General features: G+C 33.0%; 1 protein-coding gene across 1 annotated transcript in view; it reads left to right on the top strand.

Moving 5' to 3' along the window:
- CSMD1 (CUB and Sushi multiple domains 1) overlaps positions 1-15,461 on the top strand; it is a 2,120,031-nt gene that overhangs the window by 1,937,392 nt on the left and 167,178 nt on the right. Inside the window, exon 51 of the mRNA XM_044659558.1 lies at positions 9,149-9,334. Within this exon, the coding sequence (XP_044515493.1) occupies positions 9,149-9,334 (186 nt within the window). The remainder of the gene's footprint in view (positions 1-9,148; positions 9,335-15,461) is intronic.

Genomic DNA, 15,461 nt, shown 5'->3' on the forward strand with positions numbered 1-15,461 from the left:
CAGAGCTGACATGCAATTCCACTGGGTTTTAAATGTGTCATTGTTCAAAACTTATTTCTATATTATTAATATTTGCAATAGAACGATCAACAACATCCTCAATCATATCCCCATTGAACCATGTGTTGCTACTCCCACAGTTCTTTCTCTGGATGTGGATAGCTTTCTTTCTCATAAGTCCCTCAGAATTGTCCTGGATTATTGCATTGCTGATAGTAGAGAAATCCATTATGTTCGATTATGCCAGAATGTATCAGTTGCTGTGTACAATGTACTCTTGGTTCTGCTGCTTTTACTCTGCATCAATTCCTGGATGTTTTTCATGTTCACATGGAATTCCTCCAGTTCATAGTTCCTTTAAACAAAATAGTATGCCATCACCATCAGTTATAACCATTTGTTCAGCCATTCCCCAATCGATGGACACACTCTCATTTTCCAATTTTTTACCACGACCAAAAGCATGGCTATAAATATTTTTGTATGAGATTTTTTCCTTATTATCTCTTTGAGATACAAACTGAGCAGCGGTACAGCTGGATCAAAAGGCAGACAGTCTTTTAAAATTCTTTGTGCATAGTTCCAAATTGCCTTCTAGAATGGTTGGATCAATTCACAACACTACCAGCAGTGTATAAGTGTTCCAATTTTGCCACAACCTCTCCAACATTTATTATTTTCCTTTATTGTCTTATTGGCCATTCTTCTAAGTATGAGGTGGTACCTCAGAGTTGTTTTGATTTTCATTTCTCTAATTATGAGAGATTTAGAACACTTTTCATGTGTTTTTTGATAGTTTTGATTTCTTTATCTGAGAACTGCCTATTCATGTCCCTTGACCATTAATCAACTAGGGAATGGCTTGATTTATTTGTACAATTATCTTAGCTCCTTATAAATTTAAGAAATTAGAACTTTGTCAGAGGTTGTTTTTGAAACATTTACATAGTAGTTTAATCTTTGCAAAATGCTTTGTCCAAATTATCTAATTTAATTTTTACAACACTGAGAAGTAGATTATATTCTTATCCCCATTTTACAAAAAAGGAAACTGAGGCTGAGAGAGGTTTAGTGACTTGACCAGGGTCACATATACACCAAACATGTCTGAGGCTATATTTGAAATCTTGTCTTTAGGACACCAGGTTAACACTCTCTTTACTATGCCAGAGAGCTGCCTCATTACTTTGTGAAGCATTCCATCCCATTAATACATAGTTGAGGCTGCCAGAACTTCTTTATGTAATGATATTTTAGTGGATATATGATCTCCTTAAAATGTATTGCCCATTTTAATATATATCAAATACCTCTCCTGTCTCCACATCTTTCACAAGCTTTCTGTAGAGGATCTACAGAAATGTGCTAGAGACATTTTAATGCTACCCAAGTATATTTCATGAAACTAGCCTAATTCTTTACCCAGTTATACATTTCCTCTAAAATATCCATTATTCTATTTGACTTACAAATCACCACTGCAGCCTACTTATACTGATCATGCATCTATTATCTTTGGGTGGGCCACTCTCAACTTTGAATCTTTGGAAACTATCATGTTCTAAGATTTGCAAACTTAATTCATTTCTAGGCCTTTGTCTCAGGGAGTAATTTGGGATTGTTAAAATCATGAAGCACTTTCCCAAATGCAGTCCACTTCTTTCTCCTATTAAATTCTGTATCTAATTAATTTTCCACCTGTAATTCCAGTCTAAAATACAGGTACTAACCCATGGATTGGAAATCCAACTACATGGTTTTTTTGTTTTTGTTTTTGTTTTTCCAGTGTGACTTCCTCTTTGGCCAAATGCATTTGAGTATGTCAGTGGATCACATTTAGGAAGTATTGATATGTCCTTGGACTTGTCCTACAATATGACCTAGATATAGGAAGAGTTGGAGGACCTCATCACCTATGTAGAATCTCTCAGTGTGACAAAGGATTTGGGTACTGAAGAGAGATGTTGAACCAACCAGTAAATATTTATTAAGTGCTAATATTAATATGCCAATTACCCATATAACCTTAGACAAGATATTAAATCTCTTTAAGATCCAGGTTCTTTATCTATAAAATGATGGCATTGAATAAGATGATCTCTAAGAAAGTCCCTTCCAGCTCTGTATTTTAGGAGCCATAATCCCTTTCCATTTGAAGTTTGTATCTTGTATCTTCCTTATAAAGAACAACAAACTTTGTCAAGCTTTTGTCTTCTAATCTTGGGCCTACTTAGAGATGAATAACCAAAAAGTTTTTAAATCAGGGTACTGTTCACTTTCCCTAAGTTAAAAGAAAATGAATGGGAAGGACCACGATAATAAAAGCCTTTTAGTATGAGAGCATTCTTCTAGGTCAGCCTGAATAAACAGAACTACTATTGCGGTGGTATCTTTACAGTTTTATTTGATGTCAACATATTCAGTCTCCTATGGTTGAATAAAAGATTTTCAGGCCCTGGAGGAGGAGGATAATCAAGAGCAGGTTGTAATCAAGAAAAAATGAAGCCTAAGATTTTGGTTTTTCCTTCAGTTTTGTGAATGTAAAGATGTAGTCTGCCATAGAGAACTGTTTTTGACAACCTACTTCTTTTTTACTCATATATTCCTATGCATATTCTCAATATAGATGCAAGTCATTCACATAAAGATTTTATAGCAATCAGAAAGTATATATAAGGGTTGGTAGTTGATATTTTCTTAAAATCTTCTCTTGTATCATATTATCAATTCTTTTTTTGTTTTCTTTTTGTCTTTCAGTTCTTGACATATATTATAAAATGGCCTCTCCATACTTTCAAACTTGTGACAACTCCATGAGAAATTTACACTATATGTGTGATCTAGTTCAGCCTTCCTTTTCTCATCTCATCTGTGATCACTTTCCAACTACTCTGATAATATCATGTGTATATTTCATTATTGGCATGGTGTTTCATTAGACTATAAATTCTTTTGGAAAGAAGTTTTGTTGTTTTAGTGGTAGTGGTAGTTGTAAGTTGTTTGGCTTTACTTTGTGTCTCTGAGCTTAGGCCTTGGGATAAAGCAGGCATTTAATAAATGCTGGTGGATTGAAGAATTTTGGAGGTTGAAGTATTAAGGTTTCTCAGGCATAAATGATACATAGGTTCTTAGAGAAACTGGCACATCTGTTCCATTTTCTCTATTTTGTTCTGACAATTTAATCTATATGAATTGGCCATTTTCCCTCTATGTCTTTCAGACTAAGAAGCTCAATATATTAATAAGATAGAAACAAGGGGCTATTTAAATTTTTCTGTTTGTCACTTTTATTGTTTGATTTTATACAGAGAAATTTCAGAATGGAAACAATTTTGAAGAAACTAATCTAACAGTGGGACACACAATGTATCTGAAAGGGAGAGAGACCAAAGTCAGGGATGTCAACTAGAGATTTTAGAAGGGTCTGTTTTAACATAGGAATGTAATAATATAATAGAAGTTGGTGAGAAGCAGTAATGCATGACTGTATAATCAGAGGTCTTGGGTCTAAAACTTACTTCTGATACTACCTGTGTGACTTTGAGAAAGTCAGTTACACACTTATTTTTATACACTATTATTCTGTGTAGCTAGCATTTATATAGTACTTTAAGATTTACAAAATAGAGGTTTTATTTATCACATCTGTCAAATAAGTGGATTTGAAGATGTTGCTACCACATCTGCTGAAACACTGTTGAGATTAGTTTTAATGTTCTCCCTTTTAGAGAGGACGCTTCCCCCTCTAAGGTTATGAAGCCTGACTACAATCCCTTAAGAGTCCCTATCTCTGTCTTCCATCATGTCTGTCTTTGGAGTTGGACTAGTTCTGTGGTTGTTCTGTGCTCTCACCAGCACCATAAATTCCACACTTTTGTAGATGTTTGCCTTAAGGACAATATATATTTTTAATGAACATATTTTGCCCATACAGTGAGGAAGAGATAATTTATTAAATACAATTCTGGGAATATGAGTAGACCCTATTCTCAAGGAGGACAAAGAAAAAACATACAAATATAACCATCATGCACAATATGTAGGGTAAGAGATGTAAGGTTTAAAGGAGAATTTCAGATCACAAAATGCTATGAGAAGTCAGGAGAGAAAGGCTTTCCTTGAATTACCTTTTTATTAGCAATCTCTCTCTCTCTCTCTCTCTCCCTCCTTCCATCATCCCCCCTCTCCTTCTCTCTCATCTTTTACATTATGTTTCACTAACTATTTCACATTTCATACCATGACTCATACCATTCCTCCATATCCTATAGAATGTAAGTTGTTTGAGGTCCATTTAATTTCTGTCTTTGAATCCTCAGGGCCTATCATAGTGCCTGGGTCAGAAAAGATCCTTAATAATTGCTTATTGACCAACCAAATATTATTTTTGTACACTATGTAGCTAGCATTTATATAGTGCTTTAAGATTTACAAAATACTTTACATGTTTTACTTAATCTCATTTGAGTCTAATAACACTCTGAGTCAAGACATTATTTCCATTTTAGAAACAGGAAAACAGGCTGAGAAGATAGGTGATTTACTCAGTCACAGAGCTATCAAGTGTCTGAAGGATAATTCAAACTCAAGTCTTCTCAACTCAGAGTCCAACACTCTCTGTACTATTCCTTTTAGCTATCTTTATTCTCAGCATGTAGCATATGGAATTGATTTAATAAATGTTCCTTGCATTGAATTGAGGAGAATCAAGTTTATTTTGTCCGATGTAAAAATTGTTGTAACACCTATAAAATATTCCTGATTGATAATCAGGCAATAGATATTATTTCCCTTCTTCCCTTGACAAAAGATATGTATGTCTTTACTTCTAGTATTTAGACCCCTGAAAAGGCAAGAAACTATTTTATAGAAAAGCATAAGAACATCTTAAAATCTTATCAAGAAAGATTTTGTATATATTTCTAAAATTTCATCTTTTTCAATTAACCTGTCAGAGAAGTGTCACTTTAAGTTGTGCTCCCCTCCTAAGAGAATTAAATGGGAGTTGGATATTAGACTTGCTTCATTGAGTGGAGCAGAGTTAAGGTTTGTGAGCATGAACAAATGATTATCTGAAGGAAAGTGAGGAGGAAAAAAAACCCAGAAAATATTGGAACAGTGTAAGTGCAATGCAATATTATCCAAGAAGAAATTTGTTTCACTGAAGACATTCTGCACAGCAGCAAGATGAATAATTTGCTTATGCTCACTGGTCATTTTTTCCCAACAAAATGTCAGAAAAGTTAAAGGTCAATATTTTGAACATTCAGTTTTTTTAAACATTTATTAATATTCATTTTTAACCTGTTTACATGCTTCATACCCCTACTTTCCTCTTCACCCCCCGCTCTCCCCCCACCCATGGCCGACGCACATTTCCACTGGTTTTATCATGTGTCCTTGATCAAGACCTATTTCCAAATTGTTGTTAGTTGCATTGGTGTGGTAGTTTTGAGTCCACATCCCCAATCATGTCCGCCTCAGCCCATGCATTCAAGCAATTGTTTATCTTCTATGTTTCCTCTCCTGTAGATCTTCCTCTGAATGTGGGTAGCGTTCTTTACCCTAAATCCCTCAGAGAACATTCAGTTTTTTTAATGGATCTCTTTATAGTTTTTCCATCTACTACACATATTCTTAATAAAAAGCCCATGTAATATCTTGAGAAGAGTCCTTCAATTCTTTGAAGTTCATAAACATTATACTGTCCTCTACTCTGTTGTTCCTCTGGGCCATGTTCTCAGTTTTTCATCACTCCTCCATGGCTTCATACTACAAATCTATTCTCTACTTTATTTCAGTGAGATAGGTGAAATTTCCCCAAGTTCTGGGCTATATAAGCCCCTGTGAATGAAGTGTGAAGAGAAAATCCATGTGGAGGCAAGTAAGTGCCTCAGAGAAGGAAATTAGATTTAAACTAAATCTGGATTTAGTAAAAAACATTTCTAAAAAATAAAGTGACCATAGTAACTTAGTGGTTGACAAACTCAAAGATCCATATTTCTGGTAGAAGAATTCACTTTAGATAAAAACTGCTGGGAACACGGAAAAGAATATGGTAGAAATAAGAATAGACCAACACTTCATGCCATATAACCAAGGTAAGTCAAAATGGATATATCATTTAGAAATAAAGGGTGATACCATGAACAAATTAGAGAAGTACAAAATAGTTTACCTGTCAGACCTATGGATTAGGAAAGAATTTAGGTCAAAACATGATAGTGAGAACATTATGAGATATAAAATAGATAACTTTGACAACATAAATTTAAAAGTTTCTGCATAAACAGAAACAATACAGCCATAATTAAAAGGCAAACAACAAACTGGGATAAAAACTTCACAGCAAATCTCTCTAACAAAGACTTAATATCTCAACCGTATGGAGAACTGATTCAAATCAATAAGAGTATAAAGCAATCCCCAATTAACAAATGGTCAAAGAATATGAATAGGTAGTTCTTAAATGAAGAAAATAAACTGTGTTTAGCCATATAAAAAATTCACCAAATAACTATTGGAAAAATGCAAATTAAAACAACTCTGAGGTACCACTTAACACCCATCAGGCTAGTTAACATGACAGAAAAGGAAAATTACAAATGCTGAAGGGAATGCAGAAAAATCAGGACACTAATCCATTGTTAGTGGAGATGTAAACTGATAAACCTATTCTGGAGAGCAATTTGAAACCATGCCCAAAAGGTCATCAAACTGAACATACCCTTTGACCTAGCAATACCTAGGTCTGTATACCAGAGACATTAAAGGTAGTGAAAAAGAACCTATCTATACAAAATATTTACAACAGCTATTTTTGTGCAAAGAATAGGAAACTGAAAGATTGTTCATCAATTGGGGAATGGCTGAAAAAATTGTGTTATATCCTTATAATGGATTACTATTGTGCCATAAGGAACGACAAAAAATCTAGAAAGACTTAAATGACATGATGCCACATGAAGTGAGCAGAACCAGGAGAATTTTGCACATGGTAACAATTATGCATGATGATCAACTGTGAATGACAACTATTTTCAAAAAGGCAAGGATCCAGGACAATTCCAAAAGATTCATGACAAAAGAAAAACATATCTAGCACACAAAAGGAACAGATAGTGTGTGAATGCAAATTGAAACATACCATTTTTTACTTTATTTCCTCTATTAATTTTTGTCTTGTGTAAGTAATATGTGTTTGCTTTCATAACATGATAATCAAGGAATTATGTGTCATATGTACAATCTATATTATATTGCCTGCCTCCTTGGGGATGGGGGGGGTGAGAGGGAGGGAGAGAACATGGATTACAAAATATCAGAAAGCAAAAATTAAGAACTTGTGTTGACATGTAATCTGGAAAAAAGTATGATTTTTTAAACAGCTGAACAAATTAGCAAATAAACAAACACTTTATGAAATGAGCTATTGTTATTAGGAACAAGTTGGGCTCTGTGTATGTATTTGTGTGTGTGTATAATATACTGTGTATATATACATACATTATATATGTATATTATATACATATTACATGTTTATATACACAAATACACACAAACATCTTTGGTTCCTTTAAGTTAGGACATTATCTAATTCAAAGCTATAGAAAACATCCCTCAGGAACAGATTGTCAATTGTATGTAGAAATATACACACATACAAATATATATGATGAATATGAAGATTCCCAAGAAGCATAGGAAGACATGTTCACTGGTGTGAAGTGAGCAGAGCAAACATAATATATACAATGTCTGCAACTACGTAAATGGCATGTATATATAATGTTTTCAATTTAAATTTCATATATATATAATATACCTACATACATATGTGCTACAGTATGTATGATGTTCATAGTTACTTGTGAAGATAGTGTCCCCACTGATTATTCTCCTCATTAATGAAATCATAGATCTGTATCTTCCACCAAACCTCTAAAGTTTACATTCTGAAAGTCTAAAGGACCTGTTTATAAATATTCATTAATTTTATTTATATTTTTTATTTTTATATCACCTTCCTTTCTTGATATGTCCATCTGGTTACTTATAACAAAACGAAATGAATATAAGACAAAAGAAAAATTGAGTTCAGGAAAAATAACCAGCACATCAAACATATCTGATGTAAAAAATATATGCATAGTCCTACGTCCATATTCTCCTACCTCTTAAGAGAAGGATGTGCATTTTCTCATCTCTTCTTCATTGTCAAGCATGATCATGATAATTATATAATTCCATTTCTTTCCTTAAAAGAAAAGTTTTCTTGTAGTCTTTAAAAAATGTTATCCTTCAAGTTGGATCAATTAATAAGTTTTCCCATGTTATTGCATTGACATTTATCAATTCTTAATTCACAGTAATATTCCATTATGTTCACATATTACAATTTGTTTTTTCATTTCTCATTCAATGAATATATAACTTGTTTTGAAATGTATTATAAATATTTTGGAGAAAATGAGGCCTTTCCCCTCTTTTAATCTCAGAATATAGAATTAGCAGGGGGATTTCTATGATATTTGATCATGAATTTAACTCGAGGGTACTTGAGATCAAATGTTCCATTAGGTTTAAATTTTAATTTCTTTGATTTCAGGAACTAAATCTTTTTTTAAATAACATTGCATTCATTCCAAAACCATATTTGAACTTAAACAGTAAGATAAGTTAATGAAGGCAGTGTACTATAATGGCAATACTGACAACCTTAGGAGATAAAGATCCTAGCTTTACCTTTACTGTCAACAGAATTTTGGAAAAGTTGCTCAACCTCTCTGGACCTCATTTTTCCATCTCTATAATGGAGGTTTTGATAAAAAATTCCTTAAAATTACTTCAAACCCTAAAATTTTATAAAATCAGTGACCTAAATATGGATTAAGAGAAAGATAACATTTAAAATATTCACTTTAGTCTCATTAAGAAGTGTGTGGTTTAGTGTGTAGTTGTTTGAAAATATGGATAGCCACATCTTTCTTTCTTGCCAACATTATCCAGTGAAAATATTAGAAACAATAATAACATACGTTTCTTTAAGTTTCTCATAGTCCTTTCCTCACAAGATTTTGAAGTAGAATCATGAAATAAATATATTTCAATATTACATGAGTTAACCAGATTTTTTTCTTATTTTCAGCTGTTTCCTGTGGCATTCCAGAATCTCCTGGAAATGGCTCATTTATGGGTAATGAGTTCACTTTGGACAGTAAAGTGAATTATGAATGTAATGAAGGCTTCAGGCTAGAATCTAGTCAGCAAGGAACAGCAACTTGTCAAGAAGATGGATTGTGGAGTAACAAAGGAAAGCCACCCACCTGCAAACGTAAGTGTTCAAATATTTTTAGCCCATATTTCTGGGTTCAATTAGGAAAAAATTATTAATGGGAAAAAGTTTAGATTCTAATCTCTGAAAGTTTAATAGTACATTATAAGAGCCTGGAGTCTTAGGTCTTGTCAGCATTAGAACTGAACCAAGTATCTCTGCACAAAATGTGTGTTATTGTAATGTTTTCTCGACAGCAATTGCCTATGTTTGCTATATTATATTGTATTGTACCTCATTCTTTGGTTGGAATGTAGAGTACATAAAAGAGGATTATAAAAATAAGATGATTTGGTATATATGAAACATACTATGGAAGATTAATCAATCTATTAATGAAAAAGAATTTGTTAAATGCTTATTATATACCAGAGATTATGCTAAGAGGTGGAGATACAAAAAAGAAAAAGAAAAAAGAAAGATACAGTATTTGTCCTCAAAGAGTCTACATTTTAAAGAAGAAGACCACATGGTCATATGTAAATAAATACAGAAAATATAAAAATGAGTATAGCCAGTGTGGAACAGCTGGGTAATCAAGAAAGATAACACTTGAGCTGAGTCATGAAGGAAACCAGAGTTTCCAGATACAGAGATGAAGAAGCACTATTCTAGGCATGACGGATGATTGATTCAAAGACATAAAGGAAGGATAGAGTATCATCTATACAGAACAGTGAGGTGTATTATTGGCAGGATTATAGAGTATAAAGGGAAGAAATGTAAGAGTAGAAATAATTGAGAAAGTTGGAAAAGTAGGAAGGGGTCAAGTTGTGAAGATACACACCAAAAAAAAAAAAGAAAAAGAATTTTTATTTTAACATAGAGGTAAGGGAAATTAAGGAATTTTTATTTTATCTCAAAGGCAATAGAGAACCCATAGTGTGTGTGTGTGTGTGTGTGTGTGTGTGTTTGACCAGGGAAGTGATATAATGAGGTTTATATAATAAGAAAATTAATTTGTTAGCTTTGTGAACAATGGATTACAGAGTAGAAAGACTAGAAATAGAGAGACCAATCAGGAAGTACCTCAAGACTAAGAAAAGGAGGTAGTACTATGGAGAGGCAAGAATTTATATAAATGGGGATAGATAGTGATATTGCAACTGTTAAATTAATAAGAGTAAGTGATTTAATATATGGGGTGAGGGAAGGTGAAGAGTGAAAGATCACTCCAAAGTTATCAATCAGAGCAACAGAGAAGATGCTGCTGCCATCAACAGAAATCAGAAAGAGGTACAGAGATTTAATATGATTTTAAATATGGTGAATTTATGGTAACAGCAGGATGTCCATGGAGTGAGGTTGGCCAGGCAATTAAATGCCATATAATAGAATGAGTAAGATAAATTGAAGCTGGAGACACAGATTTAAGAACTACACTAATGGTTAAAGCAATAAGAGAATATGGGACTAGGCAGGGAGGAGGTATACAAAGAGAATACCTAAAGTGATGAATTATCAGTAGACTATGGATAGTAAGACATGTAGAAGAAAAAACAAGGGAACAGAGAGTATCCAAGAGAAAGGGGTGATTGGTGGTTTAAGCATCTTGAATATTAAGAAGCATGCATATGACAGTTTAGAGTTTATAGGAGGTAGCAGTTTTAGTAGAATTAGGGAATTAGTAATCAGATTTGAAAGGGTTGAGGAATGACTAAATGGTGGGTAAGTGGAGAAAACATGTATAGGCTTTATAAAAAAGAAACAGCTGTAAAATGGAGGAGAAATATTCAATGAAAGTTGAGGCATAATTGAGGACCCTGGGCAAGCCACTTAACATCTCTCTGCTTTGATTTCCTCAAATGCAAAATGGGATAATAATTGTCTTTACTTTATATGGAGTATTATGAGGTTCAAAAACAATTATTATTGTAAAGATATTTACAAACATTTAAGTGTTATAGAAATAATATATTATTATCTTGCTGTCATTATTATCATCATTATTATTTTATGTCACTAGAAATTTTTGGAGAGTCTTTTTGGATGCAGAAGATTTGAACATGTTTATTAGTAGTAAGAAGAGTCAGTAGTAGGGAAATTTTTCAAGATGAGAGAAAGAGAAAGATTGAAATGGCAAACTTCTTGGAGGAGATGGATAGGGATATGATTGAGGGCACAAACTAAAGAGTTGTAAAGAGTTGTTGATCTTATCCTTTAAAAGTAGAAAGAAGAGTCTAATTGAAAGCATAGAAAGGTTTTGAGCTATGTGTTTGGGGATAGGAAGTAGCAGGTACTGATGTTGTATGTTCCCCATAGATAAAGTCAAGTCAAATCAACAAGCATTTATTAAGTACTTACTACTACTAAAGCAGTGAGGACACAAAGACAGGGAAAATATAAAGCCTACTCTTAAGAAGCTTACATTCTAATAGAGGAGACAACATGCAAACAATTATGTATAAACAAGATAGGTATATGATGAATTAGTAATAATCAACAGGTAAGACACTAGCATTAAAGGTGGTTAAGAAAAGACATAGATATCCTCAGTCTTCCCAGTAACTTAATAGATGAGGTTAACTTCGAAAGGATGCCCATCAGTTGGGGAATGCCTAAACAAATTATGGCATGATTGTGATGGTATAATACTACACTGTAAGAAATGATCAATAGGTTAGTTTTGTAAAAAAATGAAAAGGCCTACATAAAATTATGAAGAATGAAATAAACAGACCCAAGAGAACATTATATATAGGAAACATAAATATTATTAGAAGGATGTCACACACACACAGAGATATATGACACTTCCTGAGAAAGAACTGATAAATAGAAATAACTAAAAAAGTTTTATATATACACAAACCTTCTCTAATGGGGCAAGGGGAAGGACGGAGTTAACTGAGTATTTTAGTATAAGAAATAAGTAAATAAATTGAAAAAAGAAAGAGAAAGATTTAGGAGTAGATGTGGGGGACTTTAAAATGTTTCAAACAGCTACATTTGTAAGTATGAAATAACCCATTATCTTTCTTTTCTTCCCCACTTTCCTATTACTCTTAAGTGCATCCTCTCAGTCATCTAAGCTCAAAACCTCACTCATCCTGTATAACCAATCTGTTTTTGAGCCCTTCTTTCTCCCTTCATATCTACCCTACATAGTTCCTTTCTCATGATTCACATTGGCACAATCATTCATCACCCCATGTCCGGATCATTGCAATAACCTCATACTTAGACTCTTTGCCTTAAATTTCTTCTCCAACTCATTCCCCAGTCTCCTACCAAAATGATTTACCCAAAACAAAGGTCTGGACATGCCACCCTACATAATAAACTCAAAGGACCCCCAATTACCAAAACGATCAAATATGCATTTAAAACCATTTTCAACCTAGCCCCTTCCTACTTTTCTCATTTTCTAACACTTAACTTGCCTCCAAATATTGAATGACTACTCTGCATTTACCTAACTGATATTCTTCACAGAAACTATTCCATTTCTGATATCTCTGCCTTTGCACTCTCTGACTCTCATGCCTAGAATGCTCCCTCTCCTCATATCTGCCTTCTGGCTCCCTTCAAAACTCAGGTCCTTTCTGACTTTCTGCAGGAGATCTCCGCTACCTTATTTCAAATGCTAGAGCTTTCTTGTATCCTATGTATATCTTCTATGTATATATTTATATAATGTCTTCTCTGTTAGAAAGTGAATTCTGTGAGGGCAGGGATAACAATTTTGCCTTTGACTCAGAGGATTGAGAGAGAGGCATAGAGATGGGAGTTCCTGGTTTCAAATCTGGTTTCAAATACTTCCTAGCTGTGTGATCCTGGGCAAGTCACTTAACCCTCATTGCTTAGCCCTTGCTGCTCTTCTACCTTGGAAATAATACATACTATTAATGCTAAGATGGAAGGTAAAAGGTTTTTTTAAAAAGAAATTGTAAATATAATCACTATAATCAGTATGAATCATCACTCTTCAAAATGCATGAACAAAGTGCTATGGAATTGTAGAAGAAAATAAGATTACTTCTGCCAAAAAGAATAGAAGAAGTTGGAAGTCACATCCAATGTTGCATTTGAATAGATCTTTACACATGACCAGGACTTACGCAGAGTTTTACAATAAAAATATTAAGGTGGAATTGCATGAACAAAATATGGATATAGAAAAAAGGTACTATGTTATGTGGACACCAAATAGGCTAGTTTAACTATAATACAGGATGTATTGGGGAATTTAGTGCAAGAAAAGTTTTTAAAGGTAAATTGTTAATAATTATGGATGGTCTTAAGGTTTTAAGCATAAGTGATATTTAGAATGAAGCCGTCATTAATTAGAAATAAGGAAATCACAAGATGGAACCAGTTTGGCATGGACAGGGAGTAGTTGGTTCATTATTATAAAAAAATGACAAATTAACATGGGAAGGATTATATAAACTCAGGGACTACAAGGACTGAATTCATCATTCTGAAACTAAGGTCAGAGATGTAAACCAATATGGTTTGGTCACCCAACCAGATAGTATCAGAGCCATGAGACAATTATAAATCTCCTGACTCCAAGTCCAGAGTTCTTTCCATTTTATTATACTTTACTTTTCCCTCTATCACGTGTCAAGAAAAATTTAATGATTCAGAAAATAGTATTGATTATTTCAGGAATTTTCAACTAATTGGAGGAAAGTCTATTTAAGATGAATCACTGTATGTTTCCATTCCAAAAATGAACAAACTACTTGAATTCTGGCTAAAATAGAAAACAAATTTCACCATTTGTCATAAAATCATCTATTTTTAGAAGAAGAGAGGATAACATATTCAATTATTTGAACTTATGCTTCAGTCAAATGAAACATTTTCTTGAAAAGAATTTGACCAGTTCAGTTTTGAGATGAATTTCTCTGTTTTTTGGAATCACCCAGCATCGACATTACTAAGAGATGTAGTTTATTCACACTTCTGGACTCTTCAAGTGACTCACTTGGTGTCTAAGAGATCAAAAGGCCTTATATTTTGTCTCAGTAAAGAGACTTTTCAAGTTCTACTAATCTTTATTTTGAAGGTGCATTCTTTGACATATTTCTGGTAGCCAGAATTCTAGGAATATATTTGTAAGTGAAGTTATAACAAAAATGAAATTAAATGTATTTTTAATTATTAGTTAATAATCTCTATTGTATTAATTGTTGCATAGTTGTTAATTACTGATTTAATTGTTGGAAACTTATTTGTAGACAGTTTATTATTAGAAACAATACTCCTAGTCAGAAAGTTTCTTACAAATTTGGTTTAGTTCTCTTAAAAAAAAGCCTTATAACATACAAGAAGATTAGGTTTAGACCATAGGAGTCAGAGAAGACATGAGATCAAGTCTTTTATTTTTGACACATATTAGATATGAATCATGCATCTCACTCTTTGGATTTTATTAACTTCTCAATATCACTAAGACTACAGGTAACAGACAAGAGACCATTTCCTCCAGTGGAAGGAACTAAAAGCTTTCAATAGTGATGAAAGCACAGAGACTCCAATGTCCACATCTTATAGCCAAAAGTCAAATACATTGTATAGCATTTACTTGCATTAGATATTACTAACTCAATTGAAAACAATAATGAATGATTATTTTCTGTATATTTTACTGAATTTGTAGGCTATAAGTCAATCTGATATATGTTATTTTCATCTCTTCATAAAAATTCAAGTTTGAACCAATGGCCAAGAAAAATTTAATAATAAAATTTTTTCACATGCAGTACACGTCTTTAAATCATTGTAGTAATTGAGGAAATAATTTGAATGTAGAAAGTTCTTGAAGTTGATTATTTATCAATTAAAATTGTTTAAATTTTGAAAAATTCTCTCTGTTTACAAGTCATATTTAGAAATTATTTTTTCAGTCAGTAGTAATAAAAAGCTTGATTTTAACTTTTGAAAACCAATAAATGCCATTTTCCTCCCTCTTTTAAAAGGCCCATTCTTCCAAAGTTTAAGGAACATTATGGTAACCAGATGCAATCACAACAAAAAATTTATTTGGCATTTAAAAGCTTATTATGTCCGTTAACACCCCCCCCACACTTTGGTAAATCTGTTTTACTGAAAGGTATAATTAAAAGAATTATGGGGTTGAGTTAGATGATCTCTAACTCATGTTCCCATGAAATTC

This window comes from Gracilinanus agilis, chromosome 2, assembly GCF_016433145.1.
Source record: "Gracilinanus agilis isolate LMUSP501 chromosome 2, AgileGrace, whole genome shotgun sequence".
Lineage (NCBI taxonomy): Eukaryota > Metazoa > Chordata > Mammalia > Didelphimorphia > Didelphidae > Gracilinanus > Gracilinanus agilis.